Source organism: Crocuta crocuta, unplaced genomic scaffold (genome assembly GCF_008692635.1).
Source record: "Crocuta crocuta isolate KB4526 unplaced genomic scaffold, BGI_CrCroc_1.0 scaffold35, whole genome shotgun sequence".
Classification (NCBI taxonomy): domain Eukaryota; kingdom Metazoa; phylum Chordata; class Mammalia; order Carnivora; family Hyaenidae; genus Crocuta; species Crocuta crocuta.
In genome coordinates, this window is record NW_027530625.1 from 5,008,223 (window position 1) to 5,023,251 (window position 15,029).

General features: G+C 45.8%; 2 protein-coding genes across 2 annotated transcripts in view; both read left to right on the forward strand.

The window, feature by feature from the left end:
- The window catches only part of LOC144234925 (neutrophil gelatinase-associated lipocalin-like), a 51,138-nt gene extending 37,637 nt beyond the window's left edge, over nucleotides 1-13,501 (forward strand). Inside the window, exon 7 of the mRNA XM_077768300.1 lies at nucleotides 13,473-13,501. Coding sequence (XP_077624426.1) covers nucleotides 13,473-13,492 — 20 coding nt within the window. The 3' untranslated portion in view covers nucleotides 13,493-13,501. The remainder of the gene's footprint in view (nucleotides 1-13,472) is intronic.
- On the forward strand, nucleotides 9,745-12,598 carry LOC144235063 (neutrophil gelatinase-associated lipocalin-like). The gene is given in 5 exon segments (XM_077768503.1): nucleotides 9,745-9,882; nucleotides 10,384-10,520; nucleotides 11,917-11,996; nucleotides 12,140-12,263; nucleotides 12,485-12,598. Coding segments are annotated over 5 exon segments (588 nt in total). The 3' UTR covers nucleotides 12,594-12,598.
- Nucleotides 13,502-15,029: the final 1,528 nt, after the last annotated feature.

Below are 15,029 nucleotides of genomic sequence, written 5' to 3' on the forward strand. Positions count from 1 at the left end.
TTCAGCTCAGGTCATGATCTCATGGTTTGTGGGTTCAAGCCCCACATCAGTCTCTGTGCTGACAGCTCAGAGCCTGGAGCTGCTTAGGGTTCTGTGTCTCCTTCTCTTCTGCCCTTCTCCCTGCTCGTGCTCTGTCTCTGTCTCTCAATAATAAATAAACACTAAAAATTAAAAAAAAAAAAGTGAGTGGATGGAGAAACATCTAACATGCTACTGGAAGTCAGAAGAAAGCCGGAGTAGCCATACTTATATCAGACAAACTGAACTTTAAAGTTAAAGGCAGTAGCAAGAGATGAAGAAGGGAATTATGTAATAATTATAGGGACTATCCATCAGGAAGAACTAACAATTATAAATGTCTATGCACCAAATTTGGAAGCACCTAAATACATAAAACAATTAATCATAAACATAAACAATCTTATTGATAAGAATGTGCTAATAGCAGGGGACTTTAATACTCCACTTACAGCAATGGATAGATCAACTAGACAGAAAATCACTAAAGAAACAATAAACCTGAACGACAGTTTGGACCAGATAGACTTGACAGATATATTTAGAACTCTACATCCTGAAGATATGGAATCACTTTCTTCTCGAGTGCATACAGTAGATTCTCTAAGATAGATCACATACTGGGTCATAAAGCAGCCCTCAATAAATACAAAAGAATTGAGACCATACCATGCACACTTTCAGATCACAATGCTATGAAACTTGAAATCAATCACAGAAAAAGTCTGGAAAACCTCCAAAAACATGGAGGTTAAAGAACAGCCTACTAAGGAACTAATGGGCCAACCAAGCAATTAGAGAAGAAATTTAAAAATATATGGAAACAGGGGCACCTGGATGGCTCAGTCGGTTAAGCATCCGATTTTGGCTCAGGTCATGATCTTGTGATTTGTGGGTTCGAGCCCCACATCAGGCTCTGTGCTGATAGAGCCTGGAGCCTGCTTCTGATTCTGTGTCTCCCTCTGTCTCTGACCCTCCCCTGCTCATGCTGTCTGTCTCGCTCTCTCTCTCAAAAAAAAATAACAAAACATTAAAACATTTTTTTTAAACATATGGAAACAAATGAAAATGAAAATACAACAATCCAAACTCTTTGGGATGCAACAAAGGTAGTCCTAAGAGGAAAATACATTGCAATCCAGGCCTATTTCAAGAAACTAGAAAAAGTGCAAACACAAAATCTAACAACACACCTAAAGGAACTTGAAGCAAATAAGCAAGAACACCACCAACTCAGAAGAAGAAGAGAAATAATAAAGATCAGGGCAGAAATAAACAATATAGAATTATAAAAACAACAACAACAACAACAGTTGAACAGATCAATGAAACCAAGAGTTGGTTTTTTGAAAAAATAAACAAAATTGATAAACCTCTAGCCAGGCTTCTCAAAAGGAAAAGAGACAGCACCCAAATAGACAAAATCACAATGAAAATGGATTTATTACAACCAATCCTCAGAAATACAAGCAATTATCAGGGAATACTATGAAAAATTATAGGCCGACAAACTGGACAACCTAGAAGAAATGGATAAATTTCTAAACACACACGTACTACCAAAATTCAAATGGGAAGAAATAGAAAATCTGAACAGACCCATAACTAGTGAAGAAATTGAATCAGTTATCAAAAATCTCCCAACAAATAAGAGCCCTGGGCCTGATTGCTTCCCTGGGGAATTCTACCAGACATTTAAATCAGAGTTAATACCCATTCTTCTCAAGCTATTCCAAAAAATAGAAATGGAAGGAAAACTTCCGGACTCATTCTATGAAGCCAGCATCACTTTGATTTCCAAACGAGACAGGGACCCAGCAAAAAAAAAGAGAACTACAGGCTAATATCCCTGATGAATATGAATGCAAAAATCCTCAACAAGATACTAGCAAATCGAATTCAACAACATATAAAAGAATTATCCATCAGGATCAAGTGGGATTCATTCCTGGGTTACAGGGCTGGTTCAATATTTGCAAATCAATCAATATGATACACTACATTAACAAAAGAAAAGATAAAAACCATATAATCCTGTCAATAGATGCAGAAAAATCATTTGACAAAACACAGCATACTTTCTTAATAAAAACCCTCGAGAAAGTCAGGATAGAAGGAACTTACTTAAATGTCATAAAAGCCATTTATGAAAACCCCACAGCTAATATCATCCTCAATGGGGAAAAACTGAGAGCTTTCCCTCTGAGATCAGGAACACAACAGAGATGTCCATTATCACCACTGTTGCTTAACATAGTGCTGGAAGTCCTAGCATCAGCAGTCAGACAACAAAAAGAAATAAAAGGTACCAGAATTGGCAAAGATTAAGTCAAACTTTCACTTTTTGCAGATGACATGATACTCTATATGGAAAACCGAACAGACTACACCAGAACTCTACTAGAACTGATCCATGAATTCAGCAGTTTCAGGGTACAAAATCAACGTACAGAAATCGGTTGCACTTTTATACACCAATAATGAAACAACAGCAATAGAAATCACGAAACTGATCCCATTCATAATTGCACCAAAGCCCATAAAATATCTAGAAATAAACCTAACCAAAGATGTCAAATATCTGTATGATGAAAACTATAGAAAACTTATGGAGGAAATTGAAGAAGACATACAAAAAAATGGAAAAACATTCCATGCTCATGAATCATGGATTGGAAGAATAAATATTGTTAAAATGTCAATACTACCCAAAGCAACCTANGAAATGAACAAATCGGGAGACTATAGATGCTGGTGAGTATGTGGAGAAACGGGCACCTTCCTACACTGCTGGTGGGAATGTAAACTAGTGCAGCCCCTCTGGAAAACAGTGTGGAGATTCCTCAAAAAATTAACAATAGAACTCCCCTAGGACCCAGCAATAGCACTGCTAGGAATTTATCCAAAGGATACAGGAGTGCTGATGCATAGGGGCTCATGAACCCCAATGTTCATAGCAGCACTTTCAACAATAGCCAAATCATGGAAAGAGCCTAAGTATCCATCAACTGATGAATGGATCAAGAAGATGTGGTTTATCTATACAATGGAATACTACATGGCAATGAGAAAGAATGAAATCTGGCCATTTGTAGCAACGTGGATGGAACTTGAGGGTATTATGCTATGTGAAATAAGTCAGGCAGAGAAGGACAGATACCTTAGGTTTTCACTCATATGTGGAACAGGAGAAACTTGACAAAGGACCATGGGGAAGGGGAAGGGGGAAAGTAGTTAAGAAGAGGGAGGGAGGAAAACCATAACAGACTCATATACTGAGAACAAACTGAGGATTGATGAGAGTAGGGAAAGAGGAAAATGGGTGATGGGCCTGGAGGAAGGCACTTGTTGGGATGAGCAGTGGGTGTTATATGGAAATCAACGTGACAATAAACTATAAAAATTTAAAAAAGAGAAAACACACTTTGTAAGAGAATATGTACAGTAATTATAAATGAAAAAAATAAAAAATGGACATAGTTAACAATCTGATGAGCGTTCATTATGATGTAATTGACAAGGAAATTCGGTTATTTCTGTAATACATAACACGTTGATATTCAGAATGTCAAGTGACAACATTATTACATATTTAAAACATATTAAAACTCTAGGAATTGCACATATCTTTGAACAGTTACAGCATTTATCCAAGCAATATAAACTAAGATTTACCAGTATGTAACGGGGCTTTTCAGTTAATGTACCAAATAAAAAGGCCTTCTTTGTCAAAAAACATTCTTTACAATTTAATTCCTTGGAAGTTTGTTAAATGTTAGAACGTTATAGAGTATATCTGAAATGGGATTCCAATCATCACAAATCTCAAAGCTTTAAAATATGTATTTAAAGATGGCAGTAAGATATTCCAAAGGCAAATATGTAGGGTTATATAGTTGTTAGCAAAACTTAGCTCCTTTCCCAATGAGAAGTTCTAACTAAGCAATCAATAACCTGAAAAAGACAAAACCTAAAGTTGTGGTTTTCCCAGCAGACAAAAGAGAAATACAGGGGCGCCTGGGGGGCTTAGTCGGTTAAGCGTCCGACTTTCGCTTAGGTCATGATCTTGCGGTTCGTGGGTTCGAGCCCCGCGTCGGGCTCTGTGCTGACTGCCAGCTCAGAGCCTGGAGCCTGTTTCAGTCTGTGACTCCCTCTCACTCTGACCCTCCCTTGCTCACGCTGCCTCTCTCTCTCTCTCCTAGAAATAAATAAAAACATTAAAAAAAAAAAGAGAAATACAAATTTCTCTGTATATATATATATATTTTTTTATCAAGAGCCAAACAATAAAAAAAAACTTTGCCTTTTGAACAGAGAGAAAAGCAGAATTTCAACCTTATACCAGTGTACTTTTAAAAGTCCATTCATTACAACTTATTCTGTCCTAACTACACATAAAATTCCAAAGATTTCCCTTCATGAACCTTCTACAACTTTCCTTTGCATTCAAATTTTCTCCAAACCAGTCTCATTTAGGACAAAATTACTTTCTTTTACCTGCAACAAAAAAATATATTTCCATTCCTTCTCTCCTTTTTACACATTCCTACTTTTCTACATAGAGAATTGCTTTCCTTATTTCTATCAGTCTTAATTGTGTTTAGGAGAATTTTGTCTCTTAGAAACCTTAGTCTCCAGTGGAGACTAAGGAGTAGGCAATTGTTAACTGTTACAACAGAATCCTTTAGATGACAAATTCAAGATTCAATTAAGCACAAAACATGTTTTCCAATAGACCCAAATGTTCCAGTTTCTCTGCAATAAGAAGTCAAAAGCACAAATCTATGTTCAGTAATCAGTGCTTTAGCACTCCATTCTATTTGGAAAAGACCTAGATATCCACTGAGTTCAATCCCATTTTTCCAAGTTTCAGATTACCAAAGACATTGAAAGCTATCTTAACAATTATCCATGAAAACTTTGAAGATACACAAAATCAACCATTATTTTAAGTCATCTTTTTGCTAACAAATAGCAACAGATACCTCCTGAGCTTATTTGGCCTTTAAGAAACCTCGATAGAATAAAAGTTTCATATTTAATGCTGATAACTCTAAATACATGTCTATCTTAGTTAAACCAATAAACTTAAATAAGCTTAAAGGCCAAATACATTCCACCTCCATCCACTTAAAGGATAATCGATTTGTTCCCCATTATCACTTTTTTTTTTTTTTTACCTGGGACAGCAGTGGGGGAATCTGAAGTGGGCGATCCCAGGGGGTGCTCATTGCCCCTTGACATTGAGGGTGGGAAGATGGTGGATGGTAAGGGTCAGTTTTTTTGCAGGTCACACAGAAGGTGATGCAGAACCAGGAGGAGGGAGAGGGGAAGGCAGAAAAGGCGAAGTCCCAGAAGGAAGAGAAAGGGGATTCTTGGTTCTAAACCTTGTCAGCTGGGAAGGAGGGGGCCCCATGTTTGTTGGTTGGTTTGTTTGTTTGCTTGTTTGTTATCCACCAAAGTGGAAATAGGAAGTCTATGTCAGGCTAGAGAAGACAGGGGATTTCCCTGAAACAAACGGAGTTTGGGCAGCTGCTTGGGGATATTCTTTAAAGTCCACATCCAGAAGCAGACTAACAACAGTTGGCTCCAATTAGACCCATTAACTCAGGAAATGAACGAGGGAGAGGCCTCCACCTCTCTTAGGAGGAGGAACAGAGAGAAAGAGTCAGCATCCCTTTTGTCAGGGATGGATTGTGTTTTTTCTAGCAACTGAGTTCCATCAGGAGGAGGGCTGTTCAGGCATCCACTGTGTCAGGAGGGAGTTGACTAGCCGAACATATTTGGGCAAATACATTCTGCAAGAGGCCTTTGGCTCTGGGTCCTGACTTAGAGCTCTGAAGGCCTGGACCTAGGGTGCCTCTGTCCATTGACCCTGTTTCCTCCAGAAGAGATCTAACTGCTAGATCCTACTAAGACCCTGCCATTTTATGGGACATCAGTCCTTTCCTAAATTTTGCAATTTGAATTGCTTCCAGTGGGTTAAAAAAAATCACTGGGGACTTAGGAGAGGCTCCCTTCCTCTTCCTCCTAGAGAGAGAAAAGTAGAAAAGGTCAATTACCATGAAAATCCACACCCCCCACCAAACTCCCAGGCGGTGTCAACTGTGCAAGATATATCAGAGGTTCCTTAGGTGCCAAAGTGACCCAAGGCATATCTCGAACCAAATTGTTATGACCACCGACCAATGATTAAGGGCCTCTGTAGAAGGGATGCTCATGTCTCCCCGCTTTCCCACTGCATCCTAGGCCACAAATAGGTGCTGGTAGATGGACCTAGTTTGCCTTGCTGAGAAGGCTGAAGATGCCACCGTTTTTAACTCATCGGAAACACTGGAAAATTTTATAAGGGGGAATTGCCAGATTTTGTAGCTTAAGTAGTAGTTAGTAGAGGACATTGATGGAAAACAGTGACGACAGAAACCCAGCATGATTTACTCTACATGCCAACACATACAATCTTTACAGCCAACTTCCTAGGAAATGGTCCCCAGTTGGATTTTAATTCAATCAGGTACTCCTTTTGTGAGCTTGCAGGGGAGGTCCCACAGCCAGAAGCGGCTAGACCAGGGATGTGGATGGGATCACTTTAGACCAATAAGGAGGAAACATCACACAGGAGTGTTAAGATTTGCAGCCATTCTTGTCACTTAGGTGGCTATCCCATGTCCAAACCCAGACAACTATGTATAAGGACAGGAAGAAAGAGAGGGCACATGTTTCTAGGCCTTTTTACCATTCCAGCCTGGGAATTCACTTCCAGGCAAAAGGCAGGCTTTCTCCTCCCTGTAGAGTAGCCACAGGCTAGAGGAGCACAGACTGAGCAATGGAGAGGAAAGTGTTCTAATAAGACCATATTCATTGAAAAGCCCCCGAAATAAAAATAAAGGAAGAAAAGAGAAAGTACTCACCACATTGGCACCAAAGCTCAAAGTCCAGATGAAAATATCCACACCCCCACATTGGACGCCAGATGGTGAGGTTTTTGAGTGGGGAGGGTGGGGAGTTCCAGAGCCAACGACCAAGAAATAATTCTTGAAGACATCTTTGGTGCAAAAAAAGTGATCTTATTAAAGCGCAGGGACAGGACCCGTGGGCAGAATAGGCTGCACTGAAGTTTCGAAGAGTGATTGGCTTTATTCTAGGATGTTGGGGGAGGTAAAATCAAAAGGGAAGGAGGCCTCTAGAAGGACTTTGATATGCTGAAGAGGATTCCTAATCTACCTGAGGCCTTGCTTTTATCAAGCTAAGGTTGTTTTACCTCTAGTAAGGCTTTAACATTAGGAATGGTAAGGGTTTCTGGGGAAATGTTGTACTGTGTTATTGCCTCAAGTATTTGTCACTGGGCTGCAGGGTATCAGGAAAGTTAATTTTACCTGACATTTTCTTCTTGCCTTTCTTCTCCACATCAGCATGGAGGGAGGGGTGTTAATAGGAAGTCCAGGACACTGAGTCTACCGTTTTCTGGAGATGGGACTATGGATAAGATTGCCTTTTTCTTCTAATTTACTAAGATATTTGTCAACTGATGGAGACTCATGTCCTGCATGATTGGGATCTCTATCAGTTAACCATTTGTTTTCTTTCTTTTCCTTTGCTCTTCAGCAGCCAGATGAATGTCACACATATCCCTATGAGGGGTGGTTCTAGCTTGTACATTATGCTTCATCTTCACCCACAGTCCCTTCCTTCAGGGTTCACCACTCAAAGCCCAGGCTAGGGGAGCTGATTCCCCTATAGCAGGCAGAAGAGACAAAGAGGTCTCTAGGAGTCTCATCTGAGGCCAGAGAACCCTCAGGTCAGGCATTCCATTATCTCTGGCCTTTGTGGTAATATCTAGGAGACAGTGTCCAGGGGCTGGACCCTTCACAACCTCCATGGAAAACCAAGCCCCCATGAGGAAACTACTTCCCTCCTGGACAAAGCTGGGATCAGACATGGCAGGAACACTTCTGGGGGTCCAGGCCAAGGCCTGGGCTCCAGAGCCCAAGACTATGGCCAGAGACAGCCGATGGTATCAGTGATCTCTCAAGAATGAGCCTGAGTCCTTGAACTCACTGTGACCCAAAGTACCTGGTATCCAGGGTGGCAGGGTAGAGAACCCCTCTTGGGGGCTTAGACTCCCACCCCTTTTTTACACAGTGCAGATGCATGTCCCCTATTGACCCCCACCAGGATGGAACTGGGACTGTAGCCTCAGAGCTCTGCTATGTCCAGCTGTCTCTCATTGATGGCTGCATGCCCAGCTTGGGGTTTGGGTCCACTGGGCCCACAGAGGACCCAGCTGAGGTGTGGATCCACTCTATCAATGGGGCATGGATGAAGGGAGGATCTGACTCAAGGTGGGAATTATGAGGCTTTATAATGGTAGGGATTTGAACAAAAAAAGAATTCTTGAGATATCTGGTGCACAAAAGGTGATTTTATTAAAACACAGAGATAGGACTCTTGGGCAGAAAGAGCTGCCCTGGGGTTGCGAAGAGTAACTGGTTCTATACCATGGGGTTGGGGGACATAGACTCAAGAGGAAGTTTCTAAAGGGATTTTCATATGCTCAAGAAGACTCGCACATTACTGGAGGCCTGGCTGTTGTCAAGCTAAGGTTCTTTTGCCCTCCTGCAAAGCATTAGCATACAGACAGTAGCCAATACCTGGGAAATGTGATACTCCATATTTGTCTCAAGTAGTTGTCAGTGGGCTGTAAGTCATAACTAAATTTAATTCCATCTGCCATTTCCTTCTTGCCTTTGTTCCCCACATCTCTATGGAGGGAGAGTGATATTTGGGCTCCAGGAAATGGAGTATGGGTTTCTTGATATTAGGCTATTGATAAGATTCTCTTTTTCTCCTAATTTCCTAGGACATAGGTCATGCATAACTGTGATCTCTATCAGTTAGCCATCTGTTTTTTCCTTTCCTTTGGTCTTTGGCAGCCTGGAGTGACTGAGGAATGTGACACAGATCCTACCTGGGGGAGGGGCATGGTAACAGATGCTTTTCCTTCAGCTTGCCTTATACTCTCTCATCAAGGACACTCCCCAGTGGGCCTTTGGGGTTGGGGAGGGGAAGGGCTTCTCACCTTGTGGCAGGGCTTGGGATGGGTCCCTGGGAGGGTCAGGATCTGGGCTCCATGAGCAGCACAGGGTACACTTTGTCCTCCCCTACGAGAAATGTCCCTTTGAGTGGCCTCCCTTTCCCTGTACCTTCAGAGAACCACAAAGGAGCGTGGGCTCTGTTGGTGTGAGGCATTCTCTGCTTTCATCAGGTGCAGGAAGGGGGTCCCACCACACTTACCCCACCCTGCACTTGGGCCTCATCAGAGCAGCTCTTAGAGGTCCGACATGACAACGGGTCCAGATCATAGACCCCTGAGTACACAGAGTGCTAACCAGGGGGAAGAGAGTGTGGAGAGAGTCACTGTCTTTGCCAGAGATGTCGAGATATGGGGAATGTATCCTTCAGCCTCCTGGATCTTCCTGCTTCTCATCTTGTATAATCCTGACCTGGGGGAAAGGGCAGAGCAGTTGCCATAATCTTCAACATGAGTTGCTGGCAGTTGCCTGACCCTTCCAGAATTTATCAAAGGATAAGTCGCTGCACCCTGGGATGAGCCATTGGCCACAGAGACTATAAATAGTACCACACCCCCACCCCCAGAAGCCTCTTCACTCACCCCCTCTTCCAAAGAATATCTGGAGCTGTGTGTGCTTCCTCAGCCCTGAAGTCATGGCCCTGTGTCTCCTGTGACTGAGCCTTATTCTGCTGGGGGCCCTGCAGATCCAGGCCCAGGACTCCACCCTGCAACTGATCACAGCCTCGTCTCTGCTTAAAGTCCCTGTGCAGCCTGATCTCCAAAATGTGCAGGTAAGGGACCTGGAGGGGCAGATGCATGGAGGCCCCAAGAAGAGTGTAACAAGAGGGGAGGAGAGGCAGGATGGGCTCAGGCTTTACCTCAGTCTGCCCTCAGGTCCCCTGATGGAAGACACACCCCATGTCCCCATCCACACCCAACTTTGCTGACAAGAAGATCCGCTGAGCAGAACTACCCTGGTCCACACTCTCTTCCATAGTCCCTGCAGTCCATGTAAGGTGGAAACACCTTCAGGTCCTCTACGTGATGGGGAAACTGAGGCTCAGGGACATAGCTGGCCGCTTGTCAAGGGTCACTCAGTCCCTGAAACACTCAGGGCTTCTTCCTGGCCTGATGGGCTCTAGCTCTTGCTGTGTTGTCAGTCTGGGTTCCTCCAGCACAGTTAGATGGGCTTCTGGTTCAGGGCCGGGCTGCCTAGAGGTGCCTGCAGAGATGGAGCAGAAGGGACCTTTGGGGCTGCTCCTGGCTCTGCCTGTCATCAGCCCCTACTGTAGTTCCAGGGGAAATGGTACATCTTAGGATTGGCAGGGAACGGTTTTAATAAAGAAAAACACAGCAAGTGGAAGATGTTTACCGCCACCTATGAGCTGAACGAAGACAACAGCTACAATGTCACCTCTACCGTGCCCAGGTGAGAGCCACCACCTACTAGAGGAGCATGTGGGGCCTATGGGGCTGCCCTGGAAGTCCAAGAGGTTGACTAATGTCATAGCCAAGGGATGGCCAAAGTTGAAAGACGATCATCATACCTCTGGGTACTGGATCCCTGTATTTATTTCTTCTTTTATTCACTAGATCAACATTTCTTGGCCACTTCAGCACAGACACAAGACAGTATTGTAATAGACAAAGGTGGTCGTCAATGACAAGACAAAGAGGGTGCAGGATGTTATAGAATTGGAGGAGGGTCACTGGATCCAGCCTGGGATCCCATTAGGGTGTGTCAAGGGCTTCCAGAGAGGTAGTCTATGGTCTGGGTCTTGAGGAACCAATGTGCATCAGAAGGAGGCTTGGGCCCTTCATGGAAGGGCTGGTGGACTGAGTCAGAGGTAGCCACCTCTTTTAGAAACGGTGAGCCATCGCATGGTTGCCCTGAGCAGGAGCTCATGAGCAGTCTGGAGGGGGGCAGTGGCCACAGCGGCAGGGGCCTCAAGTACTGGTGAGGAGTAGGTCTGGCTGCAGCAGGCACAGGAATGATGGTGTGCAGCCCAGGAGGCTGATCAGTCATAGATGTGAGATGACTAGAGTAAGGGCAGATTAGGACCTACAGAGAGGAGCCAAGTATTACCCAGTTCCACTGGATTTCTGGCCCTGTACCTGGGGATAGGTACAGGATAGGGGATAGGGCTCTTGCATCTCTCATGGAAGTAACAGAAGAAAGACAGGTGTGGGGAGATTGGTTCTGGGGTACCAAGGGACAGGATAGGATGCAGGTGAGAGTTTGGGTTGGCCCAACAGCTAAAGGGGTCTTTGGCATCCAGCAGACTGGACCCTCAGTGGTGAATCCTTCAGGAGAGGTTTCAATAGGAGCCCACAAAATAAGAATAGGGGACAAGGGTGAACACCTAGGTGGCTCAGTTGGTTAAGCATCCAACTTTTTCTCTGGTCATGATCTCATGGTTTGTGGGTTCATGCCCCACATCGGGCTCTGTACTAACAGCTCAGAGACTGGAGCCTGCTTGGTTCTCTGTCTCACTCTCTTTCTGCTCCTCCCCTGCTCTAGCTCTGTCTCTCTCTTCTCAAAAATTAATGAACATCTAAAATATGTTAAAAAATAAAATAAGGGGCAAATGCCTCATGTAGAGGAGGGAAGGCCACCAAGGGGAAACAGCCCCACAGAAGGAAGGACAGCAGGTGCTGGAGGGAGAGTCTGAGCAGGTCACGTGTCTCAGGGCAGAGTAGGCAGGGACAGTTAGGGATGGCAACAGTTGGGAAGATCAAGGCCCAAATGAGGGATGGGATGTGAGCCTCCTTCTGTGACACGGTGGGCTGTCATCCTCTTACCCACCCATCTCTTCTTTCCACAGGGACAAGAGCTGTGATCACTGGATGAAAATTTTCATCCCAAATTTGCATCTAGGCCAATTCAACCTGAGCAACATTGAGGGTGAGTCCTGAGTGCAGTGGATCTCCAGGGGCACGGATCTCCCTGCCCCTCTGCACAGATGCCAAACTGTGGAGACCAGAGAGGAAGCAATAGCTCCCTCTGCCTGGCCAGGGTGGTCTGAAATCTCACCATCCACCATGAAGGTTACACTGGAATCCAGAATTACACTACGCAAGTGGTGACCACAGACTACAATCAGTTTTCCATACTGCACTTCAAGAAAGTTTACAACAGCCAGAAGTACATCAAGGTCAACCTCTATGGTGGGTCTTGCCCCCACTGGGACCCGGCTCTTGGTCATGCTGAGGGAGAAGAGGCCCATCACATCTAGCCCCCAAGGTCCCCTTGACTCTGAGTCCCAGGGAGGAGGGAGAGAGGTCTTTCCACAGAACCCCTCATGAGGAAGGGGACTGAGGTTTCCTTTATGCTTTCAATAATGTGTATGGAGCTTTCACCAGCCGCTCATGAGCCATATTGGCCACAGAGAGGACCAAGGAGCTGCCTACTGTGCTGAGGAAAATCTTCACCAACTTCGCCAAATCCCTGGGCCTCACCGATGACAGTATCATCTTCACTGTGCCCACCGGTAGTTACTAGCTGGGGAGAGGAGAAGGGCACATGGGGACTGCCCAGGAGTGATGTTCCCTCCCTAGGAAGGAGGGGAGAGGAGGGATGCAGGCCCCTGCTGTGGTCACTGGAGCCCCGGAGTCACTTGAAGTTCAGGAAGCCCCTGTCACACCCAGGGTTCTGGTTCCCATGTGTTCCTCTTTCGCAAGAACTCGGACCTGCCCACGTGAGCACTGCACAACTGGGGCCACGTTTCCTCAGTCTCCTTGCCTTGTCACCTGCCCATCCAGTCACTTCTCTTTCTTCTGGGCCCCCTCCACCTTTGCCCTGGGCCTGGCTCACCACTGACTTGGGAGTCGCCCTTGTTTCAGGCAGCCTGGCCTGGGCAGGTGCCTCCCCAAGGNACAAGAACTCGGACCTGCCCACGTGAGCACTGCACACCTGGGGCCACGTTTCCTCAGTCTCCTTGCCTTGTCACCTGCCCATCCAGTCACTTCTCTTTCTTCTGGGCCCCCTCCACCTTTGCCCTGGGCCTGGCTCACCACTGACTTGGGAGTCGCCCTTGTTTCAGGCAGCCTGGCCTGGGCAGGTGCCTCCCCAAGGCTGAGGGGCTGTCAGGGCTCAGCAGGTAAACAGGAAGGAGGCTTGGTGCCCAAGCAGGAGCGTGGCTGGGCCTCGCCTGCCTCCTTTGGAGAATGGCTGTCACCCAGGTCTGCTTGTCCTCAGGCCTGTCCCCCAGTGCACTACCCCATCATCTATCTGCTATAGCATCCCAGAAAGGAACCCCAGAGCTTCTGTGGCTGAGCCAGCCTGGGGGCCAGGGCAGCCTAGGGGCAGTGCAGGGGCCCTGCAGGTAAGGGATCCTGCACACACACCCCTTCCCATACTGACCACTCTTTCCCCCCACAGATGAGTGCATGGATAAGTGAGCAAGCATGAGGTAAGTGAGGCTGAAGAGGAAGCTGAAGGGATCCAGGGTGCAGCTGGGAGGGAGGTCCCAGGTCTGCCTTTGTCTCACCTGCTCAGCACTGCTGCTCTCTCTATTCCCCTGACTCCCTCTCAGGCGGTGTCTGCCTCTCTACCCCATCCCCTCATGCCAACCACTGCCTATGGCACCGTCCAGCTGTCCCCACCAGCCTGGACACCACCGAGAGAGCCAGGGCACTCTTCTCTCTCTCTCTCTCTCTTTTTTTTTTAAATTTTTTTCATGTTTTATTTATTTCTGAGAGAGAGACAACATAAGCAGGGGGTCATAGAGAGACAGACACAGAATCTGAAATAGGCTCCAGGCTCTGAGCTAGCTGTCAGCACAGAGCCCAACGCGGGGCTCGAACCCACGAACTGTGAGATCATGACCTGAGCCAAAGTCGGACGCTCAACCAACTGAGCCACCCAGGCACCCCCAGGGCACACTTCTCACTGCACAGCCCCCAGCTGCCCCCCAGGCTGCCCTGCTCACAGGACCCCTCCTTGCTTGTTAAACAAACACATGTCCCCCGGTCCCCAGTCTGTGCTCCTTGACCTCTGGGCCCTCTGAGAGGGAAAAGAGCCAAAGGCAGGCTCCTATTAGCATCACTCCCAGGATCTGTGGTCCCCAGGAAGGGATGGAGGCCACAGAAGCAGAGTCCAGCTCCGAATGAACACTTCTAGTTCCCAACTCCAGGCATGGCCCCAGACCAGCAGCCGCCTTCACTCGCCCCTGCCCCCAAGCACACCGAGGGGCCACACCTCACATTTCACACCCATGTTCAGCTACCCGCAGCAGGTCAAAAGGGAGAAGACCAGCCAGGGCCAAGAAAAGAATTCTTGGAGATGTCTTTGATGCAAAAATGTGATTTTATTAAAGCACAGGGACAGGACCCATGGGCAGAAAAAGCTGCACTACATTGTGAGGAGTGACTGGTTATATGCTATTGCAGTGGAGGAAGCAAGTAAAGAGAAGTTTTCAAAGACATTTTCATATGCTAAAGATTTACAGAATACTGGAGGCCTAGCTATTGTCGGGCTAAAGTACTTTTCCCTCCAGCAAAGCATTAACATTATGACATTAGGGAGTTCCTGGAGAAATGTTCTTCTCTGCCAGCCTCAAGTATTTGTCAATAAACTACAGGGTATCAGGTAATTTAATTTAATTTTCCCTGTCAATTTTTCTTACCTTTCTAACGGACATCACCATGGAGGGCAGAGTGTTAATAGAGGCTCCAGGAAACAGAGTCTATAAACTTCTAGAGATGAGACTATGGATAAGATTGCCTTTTTCTTCTACTTTACTAAGGTATTTTGTAAACTGATGGAGACCTATGTCCTGCATGACTGTGGTCTCTATCAGTTAACTGTTTGTTTTCTTTCCTTTCCTTTGTTCTTGGGCAGCCAGCAGTGTCAGAGCCCACCCCACCGGGGTGGGGGGAGGGGTAATCCTAGCTTGTACTTTGCCCTTAGCTTGCCTTTAACTCCCTCATTCTAACA